Source organism: Mizuhopecten yessoensis, unplaced genomic scaffold (assembly GCF_002113885.1).
Source record: "Mizuhopecten yessoensis strain PY_sf001 unplaced genomic scaffold, ASM211388v2 scaffold2329, whole genome shotgun sequence".
Classification (NCBI taxonomy): Eukaryota; Metazoa; Mollusca; class Bivalvia; order Pectinida; family Pectinidae; genus Mizuhopecten; species Mizuhopecten yessoensis.
The window spans coordinates 6606255-6623810 of NW_018404492.1; the positions used below are offsets into that span (position 1 = coordinate 6606255).

The 17556-nt window shown below is 35.5% G+C and overlaps 2 protein-coding genes across 2 annotated transcripts; one reads left to right on the forward strand and one right to left on the reverse strand.

Annotated features, from left to right (window-relative positions):
* Positions 1-1487: 1487 nt before the first annotated feature.
* LOC110445554 (nuclear receptor 2C2-associated protein-like) lies at positions 1488-6249 on the reverse strand. Its single transcript, XM_021490219.1, has 4 exons — positions 6193-6249; positions 5020-5110; positions 4398-4568; positions 1488-3296 (listed from the first exon to the last, which is right to left on the reverse strand). Exons 1-4 carry the CDS (start codon positions 6225-6227, stop codon positions 3177-3179), a joined length of 417 nt encoding a protein of 138 aa, XP_021345894.1. The 5' UTR covers positions 6228-6249; the 3' UTR covers positions 1488-3176.
* A 46-nt stretch (positions 6250-6295) lies between these two features.
* LOC110445697 (UPF0235 protein C15orf40 homolog) lies at positions 6296-16089 on the forward strand. Its single transcript, XM_021490468.1, has 4 exons — positions 6296-6636; positions 7039-7171; positions 14222-14349; positions 14661-16089. Exons 1-4 carry the CDS (start codon positions 6481-6483, stop codon positions 14751-14753), a joined length of 510 nt encoding a protein of 169 aa, XP_021346143.1. The 5' UTR covers positions 6296-6480; the 3' UTR covers positions 14754-16089.
* Positions 16090-17556: the final 1467 nt, after the last annotated feature.

Sequence of the window (17556 nt, forward strand, 5' to 3'; positions counted from 1 at the left end):
TATCTTTAGGCATCAACAGAGATTGATACAATGGATACTATATCTTTAGGGATCAACAGAGATTGATAAAGTGGATACTATATATTTAGGTATCAACAGAGATTGATCCAGTGGTTATTTTATATTTATTTAGGTATCAACATAGATTGATACAGTGGTTACTATATAATTAGGTATCAACAGAGATTGATCCAGTGGTTACTATATATTTAGGTATTAACAGAGATTGATACGATGGTTTTTTTATATTTATTTAGGTATTAACATAGATTGATACAGTGGTTACCATATATTTAGGTATCAACAGAGATTGATACAATGGTTATTCTATATTTATTTAGGTATCAACATAGATTGATACAGTGGTTACTCTATCTTTAGGTATCAACAGAGATTGATGCAATGGTTATTTTATATTTATTTAGGTATCAACAGAGATTGATCCAGTGGTTATTTTATATTTATTTAGGTATCAACATAGATTGATCCAGTGGTTACTATATATTTATGTATCAACAGATATTGATACAGTGGTTACTATATATTTATGTATCAACAGAGATTGATAAAGTGGTTACTATATATTTATGTATCAACAGATATTGATACAGTGGTTACTATAACTTTAGGTATCAACATAGATTGATACAGTGGTTACAATATCTTTAGGTATCAACAGAGATTGATGCAGTGGTTACTATATCTTTAGGGATCAACAGAGATTGATAAAGTGGTTACTATATCTGTAGGTATCAACAGAGATTGATACAGTGGTTACTATATCTTTAGGTATCAACAGAGATTGATACAGCAATGCTGTATATATCTCCATCGTTACGGTTTGGTATTCTGGTTTCAAAAATAAAATGTTTATATTTTCATTGTTTTCGTTCAATTGAATATAGACATAGTATCACATAGTTGGAAGACGTGCATTTTTAAATCAACACTTTGAAATATACTTCCAAAAAAAAACTACCAATACAAATGGAACTACACCAACTGACATATAACCAGAACAGACTCCCTTTTCTCAGGGATGTTATATAATAAATTAACTCCCTTTCCTCAGGTACTTTTCATTATAACTTAATTTCCTTTCCCCAGGAATATGATATAGTAAAATAACCTCCCTTTCCTCAGGAATGTTATATAATAAATTAACTCCCTTTCCTCAGGGATGTTATATAATATATATCAACTAAACATGACACATTAATTGATGCATCCCTATTTCTCCATCTGGACTCATCCATCTTCTTTCATTTAAACAACAGTAAATCACACTGCTCCATGAATGTCGTATACAAAATCAACTCAATTGTTTTTCCCTTTGGAGCTCTGACATCTGCCACTTTCATTTACGTAAAATTGAATCTTGTTGGTCCTTAGACTGATCATACCAATTTCATTTAATATCCTCTCAGGTGATTTCGAGAAGTAGTCTTGTCTTTTAAGGAATGACAAATGCAAACCACCAATGGCAGAATAGTGTTCTTGTTTTAATTTTGTTTGTTTATGAGCTATGTATAGAATACATATTTATATCATAAACACAAATGATCTTACCAGCTTTTTCACAATTTGTCATAATAAATAGATATTATTGGTTTACACAAATGTTTTTCAATGAAACGGTATTTTGTTCCTGACAATGTTGTCAAGTACCCCATACTAATTTTTTCTTTATTGACAGATTGCATAACTTAAATGCATTCTCCAGAATATTTGCACTTTTCTTTCAACAAGTTCTCTTTTACTTATTTTTGTCATATTTAGACATGTAACATTTTCATTTAAAATTCTCTAAGCAAATCTTAGGTAAGAAATTTCCTTAAGGGACCCTACCGCTGCCAAAAACTGTAGCTTCACTACACATTGGAAACCGTTTCTCTGGCATTGATAAACATGTAGCTTTGATCAATCAATTCTGAAAAGAATATTGCATCTAATTGGACTTTTATGGGAAAAAAGAAAGAAAAATGAAATAAACGAAATATAAAGATTCAAACCCTGAACTTAGATGGTTGTACTTGCGCTCTAACCGACTGACATACACGTACCTAGTCATTGGAAGAGTCTTGGCAAATTTATCTTAAATGAAATTAATAGAGGTTACTATACAAAAAGCACAGTGCAGTGGGATAGGAATCCTTAAGCTAACGCTGTTTTGTGAAACTTGAACCAAGCTTTTATATTGGTTTTCCTAGTGTTGAATTCATTTACACATATACCTATCAGTTCTACTTACCAAACATGAAATATTTCTACCCAATGTGGAGTTAAATTTCCTTTCAATGGGACAATAGGAACGAAATAAAAGAGGACAAAAACTTTCCATTTTACAGTAGGTATTTAAACTCATGACCTATGACCAGCTGTACCCAATCTAAATCACTGGCATATAAAGCTGGGTAAGGATATGTGCTTCCTTATTTATCTGGGTATATATTGTTCACATTTTGTTTACAGGCATAACAAAGTGTTTGGATCCATTATCCAGCCTAGTAGATTGAATTTCATGACACTGGAACCTCTTTCTCACAAATGCAGAAATGTTGAACTGGGATTGGTGATCTTCTTTTAATCAATTCTTTGCAAGGAAGTAATATTATTCTGATTACAAAAGTAAAACTCTGTATTTAAAATGAATCTAAGAATGCTTGTGTGAAAAGCAATTTGTAGATTCCTGGCAAAAAAATTCCACAGAATATCTAGATCTGTAAATCAGTGTAATTATAAATAATGGTGTGCTGTACATAGTGTCAAAGTCTCCTTGCCAGCTTCAGCTAAGGAAATTTCCCTTAATTTGTCTGCTGTCGTGATTTTGATCTTCAGGGAATGCATGTATTATTTTCTCTTCTTTCTTTCTATTACAAATTGGTGCTGTTGACCCTTCCAATTCCAGGAAGTGGAGTAAATGAATCTGAGTTGCAGTAGTCTTTGACAGTGAAGAGTATATTCATTGTCTAGTGTGAAAGTCATCTTACCAGCATAAATTACTAGCTTTGGCTAGAGGGAACTTTTCCTTAGATCAATGATAGAGCATCTTACTAGAATGTCTGGAGTCTGGGGGTTCGTTCCCCAGAGAATTGGCATATTCTTCTTACTAATTCCTTCCCATTACATAATGATGATGATGATGATGATGATGATGATACCTATTCAGTCTTCTGTCAACTCTTTGATCCTAGTATCATAAGTTGATATATTGTTATTCTTCCAAAAAAGTCTGTACTATTGGTGAACACAATCCTGAAACTGGACATCTTCAAAGGCTGTGGAAGTTTGAATATGTAAACAGGTCAAGGAAAGATAAAAATAAAATTAAAAAAATAGCGGAATTAAGTTTAACTGGAATTAAAATGGACAAATGTTCAATGATGAGACCACACCTTAGAAAAATCTAACGTAGTTTTACAATTTTGGACATAAAAGAGGGAGATAAGGGCTCCAGTCATCCCCCTCCCATTACAGAGGCAAACATTGTACCCATGACATTTAAAGGCAGGTGTATTGCCAAGATAAAATTGATGAAAAAATCTGTTTGTACATGACACGATACTAATTAAGTACATGGACAACATGTATAGTAAGAAAATATACATTTAATTATATGACGGACTTTAAAGCCATAACAAGATTTTCCCCGACATCTGGAACTTGGAAACCAAAACTTGTTCTAGAATCATCAGAGGTACTGTTACTAAAACAATAACTATACATAGATCTATGGATATTTATGAGTCCTATGTTTCTAAACAAGAATGATATCAGATAAATATTATTTTTCTCTGTTATTCAACCTCAGTACTTACCTTTCTTAACAAACAAAGAAGGGCAACTCATATTGAGGAAATGATATCCAAGATAACCAAAGTTAGGTTAGCCTTGTCCAAAAATTTCTATATAAAGCAGCATGTTTAACAGGGTATGTACCCCCACTTCACCAAGACAAATTTACTTCACTTTACTTTCATTATTTCAATTCTTTATCATGAAGGCAAAGTCCCCATGATCTCAAGAGCATAAATAAAGTTTAAAAACAGTTTAATACTGTAATTGACTGCAAATAAGACCCTCCTCACCTTGGCAGTTGTCCTAGGAACAGGGTGTGTGCCTGCAACTAATCCCCCTCTCTACTTTTGATCAATCTTTCTTTCATTAGGGGTGGAAGCTTATTTGTCATCAAATATGGTATACTCAGGGATTCTATTGTGAAAAGCGAAATTAACAAGGGGTGAATGTGGATTTTACAACTGATGCGTAAATATTTTACCAGTCAAAATTTTCTAACATACAGTTTATACATGTGAATATTACCACAGGTAATTGATCTTTCACAGAAACTGTTATCTAAAAAAATTCTAAAGTTGAATTGAATTTTGAAAGGATATTTGTAAAGAGTTGATATCCTCTGGGTAGAAATCCATGATTTTCTGTATTTCTTCCCCGTTATGGGCCTCCAAACAGCAGTCTTTACCAGCAAATCCTCCCTGGAACTTGATCTGTACCTCCTCCACATTGCAGTCCGAGTCCAAGTTTATATGAATCCATTGTGGTGAACCCTACAATAATGAGTCAATTTGTCAATCAAAATAAGACATATACATGTTCAATGAACACTAAAGAATATCAATAGCAGTTTTCTTTTCTTCCAAAATTTATTCACTTTTAGAAAGAATTTAAATTAAGGCAAACAATATGCTTTTAAAAATTGGAGAAAAATAAGGTTATCAAATAGTTTGTAATATAATAAATTAAACCACCAGATTTTCATTACCATTTTACATGGTGATAAGGGAATTAATGGCAGAGTTTGCCATGCCATCTAAATGTAAGATGGAGTCCTGGAATTGTGTTCGAACAATATAAAGAACTTACACAAAATCATGCAAAAAATGGGAAGAGGAAATACATGAATTAAAAGAGGAGGAATCCTATTTCTGTTAAGCTGAAATTTGAATGCCATTTTGCTGTTACAGTTAAGTATATGTACTGGCTACTGGTAGAAATTACCTGGTCTGAATTCCAACACGTGTCTTCCTCTCCATCAAAAAGATATTTCTTACCAAACTGTTTGGTATCTCGATTCAGTACAGAACTCACACTGTAATGGAAAAAAGTACATGTACAAAGAAAATGTTACATCTGAAATGTATTTATCACCTCTTTCTATTATAGTGATAGTTATAGCCAAATCTGCTCACATTGCATGTTTTGCCCAAAGGGGTATATATGTTACAAATGTCTTAAATACACAAATACTATATGTACTTATCACTTACACTGTATATTTAGGTGTGCTGTGACCCATACCAGTATAGCATACATCTATGAGTTATTTCAGACACATTGTAACAAACCCCTGTGATCTGCTGGTACTCTAGTACCTGCTCTGAGAAAACAGGTGCAGGGAGAGTTAGTTTACAAAACAAGATACAAGAAACTTTATTTAACGTCGCATATATCAAACATAGAAACATTAGCGCTATTTTTGCGACAAACATGATAAAAAGCAAACAGAAAACAACAAAACAAGCTATACACTATCACAGAAAGCTAGCACATAATCAGCGAGTAAAACATACAATAATATAGCAGCATATACATAGATAGCACAGGCACTAAATTTAAAGTACTATCTTAAAATGATGTAAAGTGATAATAGTGAAACACCTGCATATCACACAGGTGTTGTTATATGATAGGAGGGTTAAAACACTTCAAGTGTAATGTACATACATGCTAATATAGCACAAGAGTAAAAATTGACATATTATACAACCATAAGATAATGGTTCATATTACAATGTATGAATGTACAGGTGTTAACAGATGAGGCTAAAACCTGTGAACCAACAGGGACTTGAATGTACAGTAGCTGGCCTAGCATTTGTTCGGAATGAGTTGATTTAAGAGCGGATCCAGGACAGGGTATTGGTAGGGGGACAAGGGGTTACAGCAAAAATTTGGTGGATCCACTTGCGTATCAACGTATATGCAGCTACAAGCCTGTACCGCCCCCCCCCCCCCCCCCCCCCCCCCCCCCCCCCCCCCNACTTATTGTCTAACGGATAGACAGCTGAAATCACAATCTGAATTTGTCTTCCACAGTATATGATGATTATTATAAAGTGTGGCACAACATTAGCTGTTAACACAGGCTCGAGGACCAGGAAACATGCTTACCGTACACGTGTGCTTCCATCAACAACTGCTGTCATTGTTATGAATGCCTTGCAAACGCCTGAGTGCATAGATTACGAGAGTCGACGTTATTGGAACGCTTAATGTTTATACTACCGGTCGTCTAACGACTCTAACCCTCCAGCATGTGTGAGCTACACGTTACCTGTAAATGGAGAAAACCGTGAAACTTTAAGATTGTTAAGTTGAAAGTATTCATTCAAAGAATATGTGTGTATCATGCGCATTTGGAGTTGAACCATTATTTACAGAAACGTGGCATTGCATGAAATGGACGGTGTGCCTCTCATCAAATCTGTTTTGAAAGTCTGTAAGAGAGTGCCAACACATAAACAAGGAGAGTCTATATGTGTTTCTATATATAGACACATTTCTTCAACCAGTCCATGCAGTATGCCCTCAAAGAAACAAAAGAAAGGTGGCAAGGTAAAAAGTATTTCATTACAGAAGTTATATGCTAATAAGTGGCTCCTGCAGGATTTTCCATACAGTTTCTGTGTGACTTATATTATTCCTGTGTGCAAGCAGAGACGTTTATACGTCTCTGGTGCAAGTAAAGTGTATATGCAGACAAGAAGATGATCACCAAAATGTTACAAAAACGATGGTTTACCTGGAGTCGTTAAATGATGTAAATTGTATCGATCATGATATGATTTTTCATTAGGGAAAGATTTTGTATTGGTATCACGTGCATAGATCCTTAAAATTATCAAAATTGCGTGTTTTTTTTTAGATTTTTAAATCCTAAACAATTACCTTTTAAAATGAGATGGTTTATTAATTTATAATTACACATGTATGTCATTCATCATCACTTATTTACAGGGAGCGTCTTCCTCTGAAATGGATACTGGAACACCAGAAGGAGAAAACACAAGAGCTGTTGTCGCCAATCCTGATTCAACTGTCACTATCAAAATATTGGCAAAACCAGGAGCAAAATTCAATGGAATAACAGGTATTCCGTGATTTGTTTTAGAGCTGTCATTCGTTTGAAAAGAGAGATGATTTGTAGGAGTTGTCCCCCCTACATCTCTGTAAATGTTTGTGGTCAAAACAAACTTAGCATTTATATATTTTTGATTTAAACATATTTTATTGTAATTTATATACAATGGGAGTTGGGCACAAGTTTTACAACTTATATTAAGCCCTTTCCCTACAATATATTACTACAAATTATCAAGATGGCATATAACATATATATTCACATTTGCTTTAATTGAGAGAGAGAGAGACAGAGACAGAGACAGAGAGAGAGACGGGGGGGGTGAAGAGAGACAGAGAGAGAGGAGAGAGAGGGAGAATGAGAGAGAGCTAGATTCGGATTAGTTAGTAAACATTAATATAAGAAGTGCAGGAAAATATACTCAAAATCTGTTAGTATCTAGAATAAATTGCTAAATTTATATATATATACTTATCTATGGAAGGGATTCAAGTACGATTTTAAAAATGGGTTCCCCTGATATTTTGCAATATTTCACTATTTAAAAACTTAATTTTCTAGTATCAAAAAAACTACAAAGGTCCCAATACCTTTGAAAGATGAAAATCTGAATACAAACTTAATTTCACTATTTAGAAACTGTATCAAATAAGTATCCAGTAACAAAAAGTTACGAATGTCCCGTTACTTTTGGAATGATAAACAATTGCAACTTTAATTGTATCAAAGTAGTTATGATGAAATCTTGCAAATGAGACATATAATAAAAAAATATTGCAAAATATATTTCACTATTTAAAAACTCTATTTCCCAGTATCTAATAAAGTATGAAAGTACCATCACCAGCAAAAGAAAATTCTAAAGATGAGCTGTAGAATGAAAAATAGTTACAACCTTATTTTATTTCGGCCTATAGTAATCCGTTGGATTGGACTTTGGAGTATACTCATGGGCAAAAATATAAGATATACAATGTAACGAATCTTCGAAAATTTCCCCTCGCATATGTTTTGATCAATTTTCGGGAGCATAAATAACCACGTTTATAGTATATAACGCAATGAGATTGCTTCATTATATCAAAATGTTTGTATATTGTTGCAATTTTAATGCATGGCGAAAAGAATGTTTTCCAATAATGCTGAAAAATACCGGAAATGTGCGGGAACCCGCCTTCAGAAAACGTTTCAAAATTGTACTCCTTTTTTTTCAAGGATATATTTCTCCAACTGTCTTAAGATTGATTATTCTAAGTGGACAAGGTGGACTATCTAGATAAGGAAAAGTCATTTCTGTGACATTTAACGAAGTCCCATCAATCGTATTTTGCTATCTTTATCGAAGCAGGGCAGGATACGAAAGTGATCGTATGAGCCGAGAAATGAAGGGGTCTTCTGCAGGGTCGGATGAGGGTGCAGGGAAGAGGTTGGGGTCGGTTTTCTGCTAAGGGGACATCAGGGAGACCACATTTATTTGCTGCCCCCGTTGCAAACTCGTGTGACCTTTATCGTTACTTTCCTCCCCTACCAACTTTCCCCGTTTTTCTGTGACCTTAAACTGTAGCAAGGAAGTAAAACCATTAACAAAACAACATCAAGGTATGGAGCTGATTTATTCAAATTTTCTCCTTGAACTCTGATCTGGTCATGGTGAAAGCCCGACAGTTTCTTTGTCCCAATATAGTAAGTATTACCTAAGGTGGGGATTGGATTCACTTGGTCCGTTGTGAAGACAGAGCAGGCCAGACCACTAGACCAACCCATCATCGATCTCTCACAGACCACTAGACCAACCCATCATCGATCTCTCACAGACCACTAGACCAACCCATCATCGATCTCTCACTGACTGATCACTCCTCTGATATCTTGACAGTCTCGCTGATGACCTAATTAGTGTGAGCAGACTATACCAGTTAATGCTTGTCTTCCCTACATAAAACCTGGAATGTCAGAACTTCATAGATAATGGAAAACATGTGTGCTATGTGTCTCTCTCTTGTCTCAAAACGGTACTTGGATTTCTCCATATAGCGAAATAGGTGTTGCTTCGATTCTTACTCAAATTCAGACCATTGCAATTAATACCTTAATTTACATTTAGTCCTTAATAATGATTTTTTTAATTGTAAATATTAGTTGCGGGTAATAGATGTATGTGTAACTTTGCAATACCAATATATTACGATATTTGTCTGGGTGTATACTGTCTAACAAAATGTATGTTGAAATGCCAATACATTATATCAACTACTTTTTTGGAGTTTAAGCACAGTTGTAAAATAATTGCAAAGAAATAATACTTCAAATCATTTAACATCATCAAAACTAAGCTTGTTTGGTTTGGTAACTTCCAAAATTGATTTCAAATACACTAATTTCTAGGGATACATTGTGATATATATATTGAAATATTTGCCTATATTGCAATATAAAAACTGCTCGCATCATCCACTCCAGAGGCACATACAGAATATACAACCGAATAAAGGGGTCCTAACCTTGTAAAACTTCATTTGAACCTTCACTCTTGTGTTTGGAGGACGAAGACCGAGTCCGAAAATTGTTATTTTTCTAGGCATGGTAAAATGTTTTTGTGAGCAGCAAAATATATCTGACATTCTTACAGGACTTCATAAAACTTTCTTCGACCAGCCCCATTTTACTGGCTGTCTGATACAATGGAAACATTGGCTTCCACTAAATTTACACTAAAGTTGAAGACATACCACCATTTTATGTGTGAATATCTCACTAATATACGCTCTAGGGGGCAGATAACGCTGCAGTAACAGTTATACTCACTTCCTGGTCTAGATGTGGAATTACCTCACAGTCTGAAAGATACTTTTATTACATTACAAAATGTATATATAGTATGCCTTAACTTAATCTAGTCGCTTTGATTCAAGTCTGTTTTACTCGTTGTACCATAAGGACTATGATTATTTATATTATATTATATACATTCAGTGTAATTCCACAAGGCTTTAAATAAATGTTAGTGAAAAAAAAAAAAAAATAAGAAAAATAATCAGAAAACATCCGTGCAATTCGAGTTCCTTTATATCTCATTGGTTGACTTTTCTTATCAAAACGCATCGGAGTTTCAGCACCCGTTTCAGTCTACGTAAATGTTGTGAGGATTTTTGGTTTACATCATTTATCTCAAATTAACTGAGAAAATCCACAGATTAAATAATTCCTTTTGAAATATTGATGTGGAAACATTAGAGTTTCTTGTTCGTGAAATTATCGTAACCGGGCCGTTTTATTGAGGCATTCCCGCCACTAAATGGGAATTTTGAAAAATGTAGAAATAATTAACCATATAAAGACATATCGATTTTCCATCTATACGTTTTCAATATTTGGTGATATTTTTTTCTCTCTTGCTATTCCAAATAAAAATGAGTAATGTGTGAAACACGAATCTCTCATGCTTAGCCTATTGATGATTAAACAAGTTTGTATCTGTGATTTATGGTAAGATGATTGTAGCGCTGGGTCGAGGCTGTGTTTACCGGGTTCCCTGTCGCTGGGGACAGAAGAAAGACACCTCCAATACGTCAGCCATCCACAAGGATTAATCTTATTAAATGCATTATACCGACACAAACGCTTCCTTATGAAATATTGCCAAGTAATCAATTGTAATTTACTGCTTCTTTGTAAACGAGGCGCGAAATATTGGTGATAATTTATTGCAACGAGTTTATCTTTTGAGAAATTTGAGTATCTAGTTCCCTCACAAAGGAATTGAGTTTAAACCATTCCGTTTTAGTGGTTGGTTTTTAGGCTTATATTGTCGCCGGCAGAAAGCGTTTGATTTGCTACGCACACGTATGTTTATGTTTAAGATTTTGCGGTTTGACAATTTCATTGATGGATAGCACGCATATTCAATGATAGCTCAAATAATATGTGGTAGCTCACTTACTAAACAGTTATCTCATGTATTCTTTAAAAAGAGTAGATTTTCACAGAACCAACTAACTACATGTACATCATCCTCGGTCTTATGAGCGTAAGTATCTTATGATTTCCCCCTGGGAACGAGGATGTAACTACTGTATATATATATACAGAGAACAGTATAATCTTACACTGTATTTTCTTCATGATTTTGCTGTTTTAAAAACTGCCGGCATTGTACTTGTCACAAGGCACTAAATGTATCATTTAAAAGTAGGATATTTGCATTCAACTGTTTTCTTTCATTAGAGTTCATGATGTCTTTGTTTTTGTTTGGCCTTGTTCTTTCGTATCAAGCTTAATTTCCGGTCGTGTCATAGTCTCGCTCAACCAGACGCTTATCACTTGTAATTCTCTGTTCGGCGTAGCTTGCGCAGACAACAAGAGTCTGGTTGAACGAGACTTGTCGCCCTATAGCTATGACCAGCATTCAGACATGCGTACATCGCAGATAATGAACGATTTTCTCCGATACGCTTTGTAGTTTAGTTTAAACATATTTTATTGTACAAATATACAAATGGATCGGACAACAAGTTATTACAACTTAATAGAGTCCTCTCCTCAATACATATTGTAAAAAAAGTGTATATGTTTTTGGGAATATACCCAGTGCTATTTCGCTTTTGAAGGTGTGAACTTGAGACAAGATATATGCTATCCTTCATCTTATTTAAAACTTGTTTTATTCCTGTTTGCATCAGACACACATTCTGTATTTTTTGAAAGATTCCAGAACAGAATACTTAACTCTGAAACAAAAAACATTATCTTTATAAATGACCGTTAAAATAAATGTGACCTCCATCATGACTTGTTAAGGTACTGGTAATGAATGTGTAACAAAGGTCTGTACATTACATTGTACCAAAGGTATGTCTGCAAGTCTCCATTCTGCAAGTCCGCGTAGATTTAAATAATATGGTATATTTGTACATTTACCCGCCCTGTTCTTCTGCTAACGTAACTGTGTAACGCCTTTGTGTCCGCTAATATGGCACGAAGGTCTTTTGGTCTTGTATGCTTGCAAAAGTTATCGTTACTTCATCGTCAATCTTGTGTACCTGCTAATGTGCTATGACCGTCCGTTTCTCTAGTGTGCCTGCTAATGTGCTATGACCGTCCGTTTCTCTAGTGTGCCTGCTAATGTGCTATGACCGTCCGTTTCTCTAGTGTGCCTGCTAATGTGCTATGACCGTCCGTATGTCGATTATATGTCTGCTAATGTCACAGGAATTTACATTACAAAAGGTAATTTACTTTAAATTTACGCAAAGGAATTAACGTTAGAACGTCTGTCTTTTGTGTCAGCTAATATGAAATCCGTCTCTCTTGCATGTCGATACATTTGATATAACGCATGTCTTATGTGCTGCTTATTATATTGTCACAAGAATGTTCGTCTGTCTTGTATGCCTGATTATGTGTTATGACCGTCCGTTTCTCTGGTGTGCCTTCTAATGTGACAAGAACGTTCGTCTGTATATGTCTGCTAATGTCACAGGGATGTACAATAGAACGTGACTAGAGCGTCTGTAAAGTGTGCATGTCCTCTAATGTGATATTGTCTGAATGTCCGTCGGTATTGTATACTGGCAGTTGTGTTATAAAAGTCCGCCTGTCTAACATGCTGCTACAAAAATGTACTAATATTGTGACAAGAACGCCCGTCAGTCTCTTGTTTGCCTGGTAATGTGAAATGAACGTCCGTCTACCTTAACTGTCTACTTATCGTGTGCTGTGGAATCCATCCATCTAGTGTACATGTACGTTTTGATGTAACAAGAAAATCTGTTTCAATGCTTGTGTGAAACTGAACGTCCGTCTTCCCAGTGTGTTAGCTAATGTAACAAGGACGTCCACATGTCTTATATGTTTATCATTGAGCTTCTTTCATTTGGCATTCATAGGCAATATCCAATGAGGCATGGTTACGCTTGTCTTCTTGTTGAGTTTGTCATTGTCCTGCTGATCCTTCTGTCTGGTTTGTCTGATGTCCGTCGGAACCTTGTGTGCTTACTAACGTTACATGGACGTCCGTCTGTCTAGTGTCCATTGATTACTCGTGTGCTTACTAACGTGACTTAGACATGCATCTGTCTAGTGTCCGTGGGTTACTTGTGTGTCTACTAACGTGACACGGACGTCCGTCTGTCTAGTGTCCATTGATTACGTGTGTGCCTTCTAACGGGACTTATACGTCCGTCTGTCTATTGACCACGTATGACGATTTAGTGTACGCTCTTTTAAAGTCTCGTGTTGATTGACATTTTCTTGAAAATCTTGAGCAAATCTTTCCTTCCAATTGTTTGTTTTTAAATTCACGGAGTTTGACAGACACAACGTCAAGGGATTGAAAACAAGATAATGGGCAGATCTGTCGAGGTGACAAGACAGTGATTTGAGCGGAAGTGATGAAAATGCCCTTGAAGAACTTCCCGGCACAGCCTTTAAAATCCCTTGTACGAAATAGCAAATACTTCTATAATTTAGTAATTGTATTATAATTATTCAACAATTTATCACTGAGCGAAGATAATTCATTTTTCAAGATAGGAGCACATCTGTAGAATAGAAGATAAATGGGGTTACGTCCTTGCGGCCATATAGAGATTGTGTCTAAGGAAAGAACACGAATAGAAAGTTAGGGTACGAAATATAAGAAAATTGTGGAATTGGTGATGGGGGAAGGAGGTGGGGGTATCAACTTAGGTTTGTACGGTGCCTTTAAAGGGAGCGGGACCCACATTAGTCGCCTCATACGATTACTCTCAGTACATACTGTAATATCATAGAGACTGAACGGCGTTGATTCCATATATAGGAATGTAATTGAAATTGAGATGAAAACATTTTTTTCCATTATATTAATGTGACCAATTATAGAGGCATTATTGACCATGTCAACTACATGTAATATCCTCTATGAACTTTAGTAAAATTGGTACAATTTACGAACTTTTAATATCGCCAATGATGTTTTGAACGGTGTTTGCTGTTATAAATGATTTTTTAATTGATTGGCGGTAAGCATGAAAAGTCATATGACAACGGATAAGTATAGGTTTCATGTGTGGTTAACAGATATCGGAGAGGAAGGAGTAGGGGTACAGATATCGGCGCCACCTGTCGACGGAGAAGCGAACACGGCGTTGGTGAAATACCTGTCCAAGGTGCTAGGTGTAAGGAAAGCAGATGTTTCAATTGATAAGGTAAATTTATAATTCAGCTTAATTTTGTTTTTAAAATTGAAGGCTTAGTACCAAAGACATATACATGTATGTAGTAATTTCAAGGCTTCGTGCCACAGCAACTTGGGTCGTAATCGCCAGCTTGCAAGGCTTCAAGACAGACACGTGGGTCATAACCTCAAGGTTTCGTAACAGACACACAGATCGTTATCTCAAGACTTCGGATCAGGTATATAGTACGTGGTTGGTGACCTGCAGTTTCAATCTTTCTTTCTTATTACATACAATTGAAATTAACGATAATTGAATGTCGATATTGATGTGTATTTCAGGGCTCCAGATCAAGACAGAAGCTGATTGTAGTTAGTGGGATGGACAGAGAGTCGGTCCTGGAAAAGCTTGGTTCGGAAGTGGATAACGGATGACAGAGATATCCAGGTGAAAGATGGCTGCCGATAACGATTTAGGAATTTAGTTTGGGTATTGACGGACCAATCCGGGTCCATTTGTATGGAGCCTCTTTTATGTAATGACATTGTAGTATTAACGCTTAAAACGGTTAGTCATAAAAGAACAACGGATTGAAGCGTCATCACTGTTACACTCTGCTTTGTTTCCTTGTGCCTTGCTTGGCAGTGCCTCACGTTTGGCTTAAGTGGGTCGGCTGTAGGTTCTGTCCTCAGGCCGGGGCATACCAAAGTCCTTAACATTGATAGTTATTCCCTGCATTCATCATTTAGAGTTATCGCAACAACTGGCTTACCCGTTGTCAGTATAATGTGACCTGGTAGAATTTTGTGCTGGATGCCTTTGGCATGGTATTTCAGTGAGGTAGCACTCTTAAGTCTTCATCAGATCCGCGCTATCGAATGGAGGCAAATGCATCGGCATACCAAGCACACACAAACACCAGCACGCATACATTTTACACTTCGATGAACGTCCCTATGTCCTTATCTGTTAACGGGGCGTTTAACAAAATAAAACTAAACCAAACCAATGTGGTGTTACATGTAGCTTGTAGCTGGACCGAACAAAACTCGTATCCAAAAACTACAAATTTTTATATCAATGGAATGAGATAATTTTTTCATGTGTATTGAGAGGAAAGTTATTTGACCATCGACTGTGCGTCTGACTGACAGGTTACGCCCAGATCAAAAAATTCCGTTCTACTGTCGAGACTGTCTGACGGGTACAGGCGCACTGAGACATCATGCCAATAGACAGCGGTAGAAAAACCTACCTTCCCAGTGGGGTAGATAATACGGACCCGCTGTCACTAAGTTTACTGGAGTGTAGTTGATGCTTGTCTTCTTTAACCCTGTTTACACGAGAGTTTTAACGTTAGATGAGAATGGCACATATCCAGTAAATATCACATTTAATTTTAAATGAAATGGAATCGACGCACGCGACTGGTTGATAAATAAGAAAACAAGTTATTCAGAAAAAAACATGATGTCTGAACCCCTGAATCAATTAGTATGCATGTACATAAAAGTATGCGTGTTATCCCTTCAAGTTGAAACACAAAGGGGCATCCTTGATATCCAGGGGTTACTCACTTTCGCTCTCTACACCCCTGGAATATGTTATAGTAAAATCGAAGGCACGCGGCCAGCTGTTTGATTGGTTTCGGGTAAAAAATCATGACCAATTACTAGGCTGATGTTTGTTCTTTGAAGAAACAGAGGAGCGACACCCGACTTCAAAGCCTGAAAGTTTTACCGATACGCGACCGCGAGATTCTTTTGATGTACATCAAAGGATCAAACTAGTCTTCTCGTCTCGTCCACAAAGTGCTGCACACTGAGCCTTCGATTTTGCTATGACATATTCCAGGGGTGCAGAGAACGAAATTGGGTGTCACTTGATTCAAGGATGAAGCGCACCATGTATTGTGAACTTTCACATTAAGGGAAATATCACAAAAAAAACGTGTATTAAGTTAACTATCTAAATCATACATTATTTCTTTCAAAAACTATTGTTGACCGATTTCGAGAGAGTTGAAAAAATGGGGAAATGCACATTATTTTTGTTCCGAAAAAGAAATCAAGTGTTAAGAAGATAGCTACCTTGAACGTCCTTTTGTCTAAACAATATGATATTTTATTTAATACAGCCAATAAAATAGGTATCACATATTATTATTCGGTCATTGTTTTTCAGATTTTTAAACTGTTTTATTTTTTTCTCTCTATTGTGTCGGAAGTGTTTGAAAGAGTCGTTTTAATTGTCTATGTAATATCTATTGAGCTGGTTTACAAATTACCTACATCTGATAGGCAACAGAAAGTACATATGTTATACTCTCTTGTAATATTATAAACGAGGGAGTTCCTCAAGGCTCTATTTAGTTCCCCTTCTGTTTATTTATCTATTTATTGACGGTTGATCTCTCCCACACATATCCCGATTCCTTAAGTAGGTAGGCAACATAATGGTTATACTATACAACGCACGTGACCAATAGAAACAACATGTTTAAATGTATAACTATTTCATTTTACCTAATTTTGAGTATACTGTTGTTGTTCTTAATAATACTATTGCTTCAAATATTGAAGATCTGTCATAAATGAAGCAACATGGAGCTGACACCAGACATGTTTGTGGAATTTTCTGTCCAAACAATTATTTACTTGTTTCAAGTATTAATGAAATCATCCGTCATGGCATTAAACACAATAAGGCCTTTTACATGAAATAAAAATAAAAATATATTTATTTTATTAAATTTTTAGTTTATTTAAACGAAATAATGTTCACCATCAAATGCTATTGTAAAGCGCTATAGAGTGGCTTATTCCAGCTTAACGTTATTGAACAACAAATATCAGAAGTCATTTTATTTTAAACTGTTTTTCAAAACATGATTAAAAAACAAGGACAAAGTACAAATATGTATTCGTCGCCTGCTTTTATAGGATGACACTGATTGATGTGAATATTTGTCAGCTTTAAAATTCTAGATCAGTATAGGCGTAACAAAATACTTGCTTCTTATCTGATAACCCAGAGCTTATCCATGCTCATTGCTATCGTTTGTTAAAGCAAATTATTGTCGGTGTTAGTGTGAACAACTAATGCAAAAAGATAACTAATTATGAACAGTTTCCTATGTGTATCGACTTTTTTTTAATTTAAAATTATAATACAAAATCTGGCCTAAGCAAATGAGTAAAAACATCCATTTAAAGAATGTTTCTCATTGAATTACAC

Excerpts from the sequence above, each read along its gene's own strand:
- LOC110445554 (XM_021490219.1), bottom strand. The coding sequence starts at position 6,227 with ATGACAGCAGTTGTTGATGGAAGCACACGTGTACG. Across the intron at positions 5,111-6,192 it reads GATGGAAGCACACGTGTACG|TGTGAGTTCTGTACTGAATC; the intron begins GTAAGCATGTTT and ends TTTCCATTACAG. Across the intron at positions 3,297-4,397 it reads AGGATATCAACTCTTTACAA|ATATTCAAACTTCCACAGCC; the intron begins ATATCCTTTCAA and ends TGACCTGTTTAC.
- LOC110445697 (XM_021490468.1), top strand. The coding sequence starts at position 6,481 with ATGGACGGTGTGCCTCTCATCAAATCTGTTTTGAAAGTCTGTAAGAGA. Across the intron at positions 6,637-7,038 it reads AACAAAAGAAAGGTGGCAAG|GGAGCGTCTTCCTCTGAAAT; the intron begins GTAAAAAGTATT and ends ACTTATTTACAG. Across the intron at positions 14,350-14,660 it reads CAGATGTTTCAATTGATAAG|GGCTCCAGATCAAGACAGAA; the intron begins GTAAATTTATAA and ends TGTGTATTTCAG.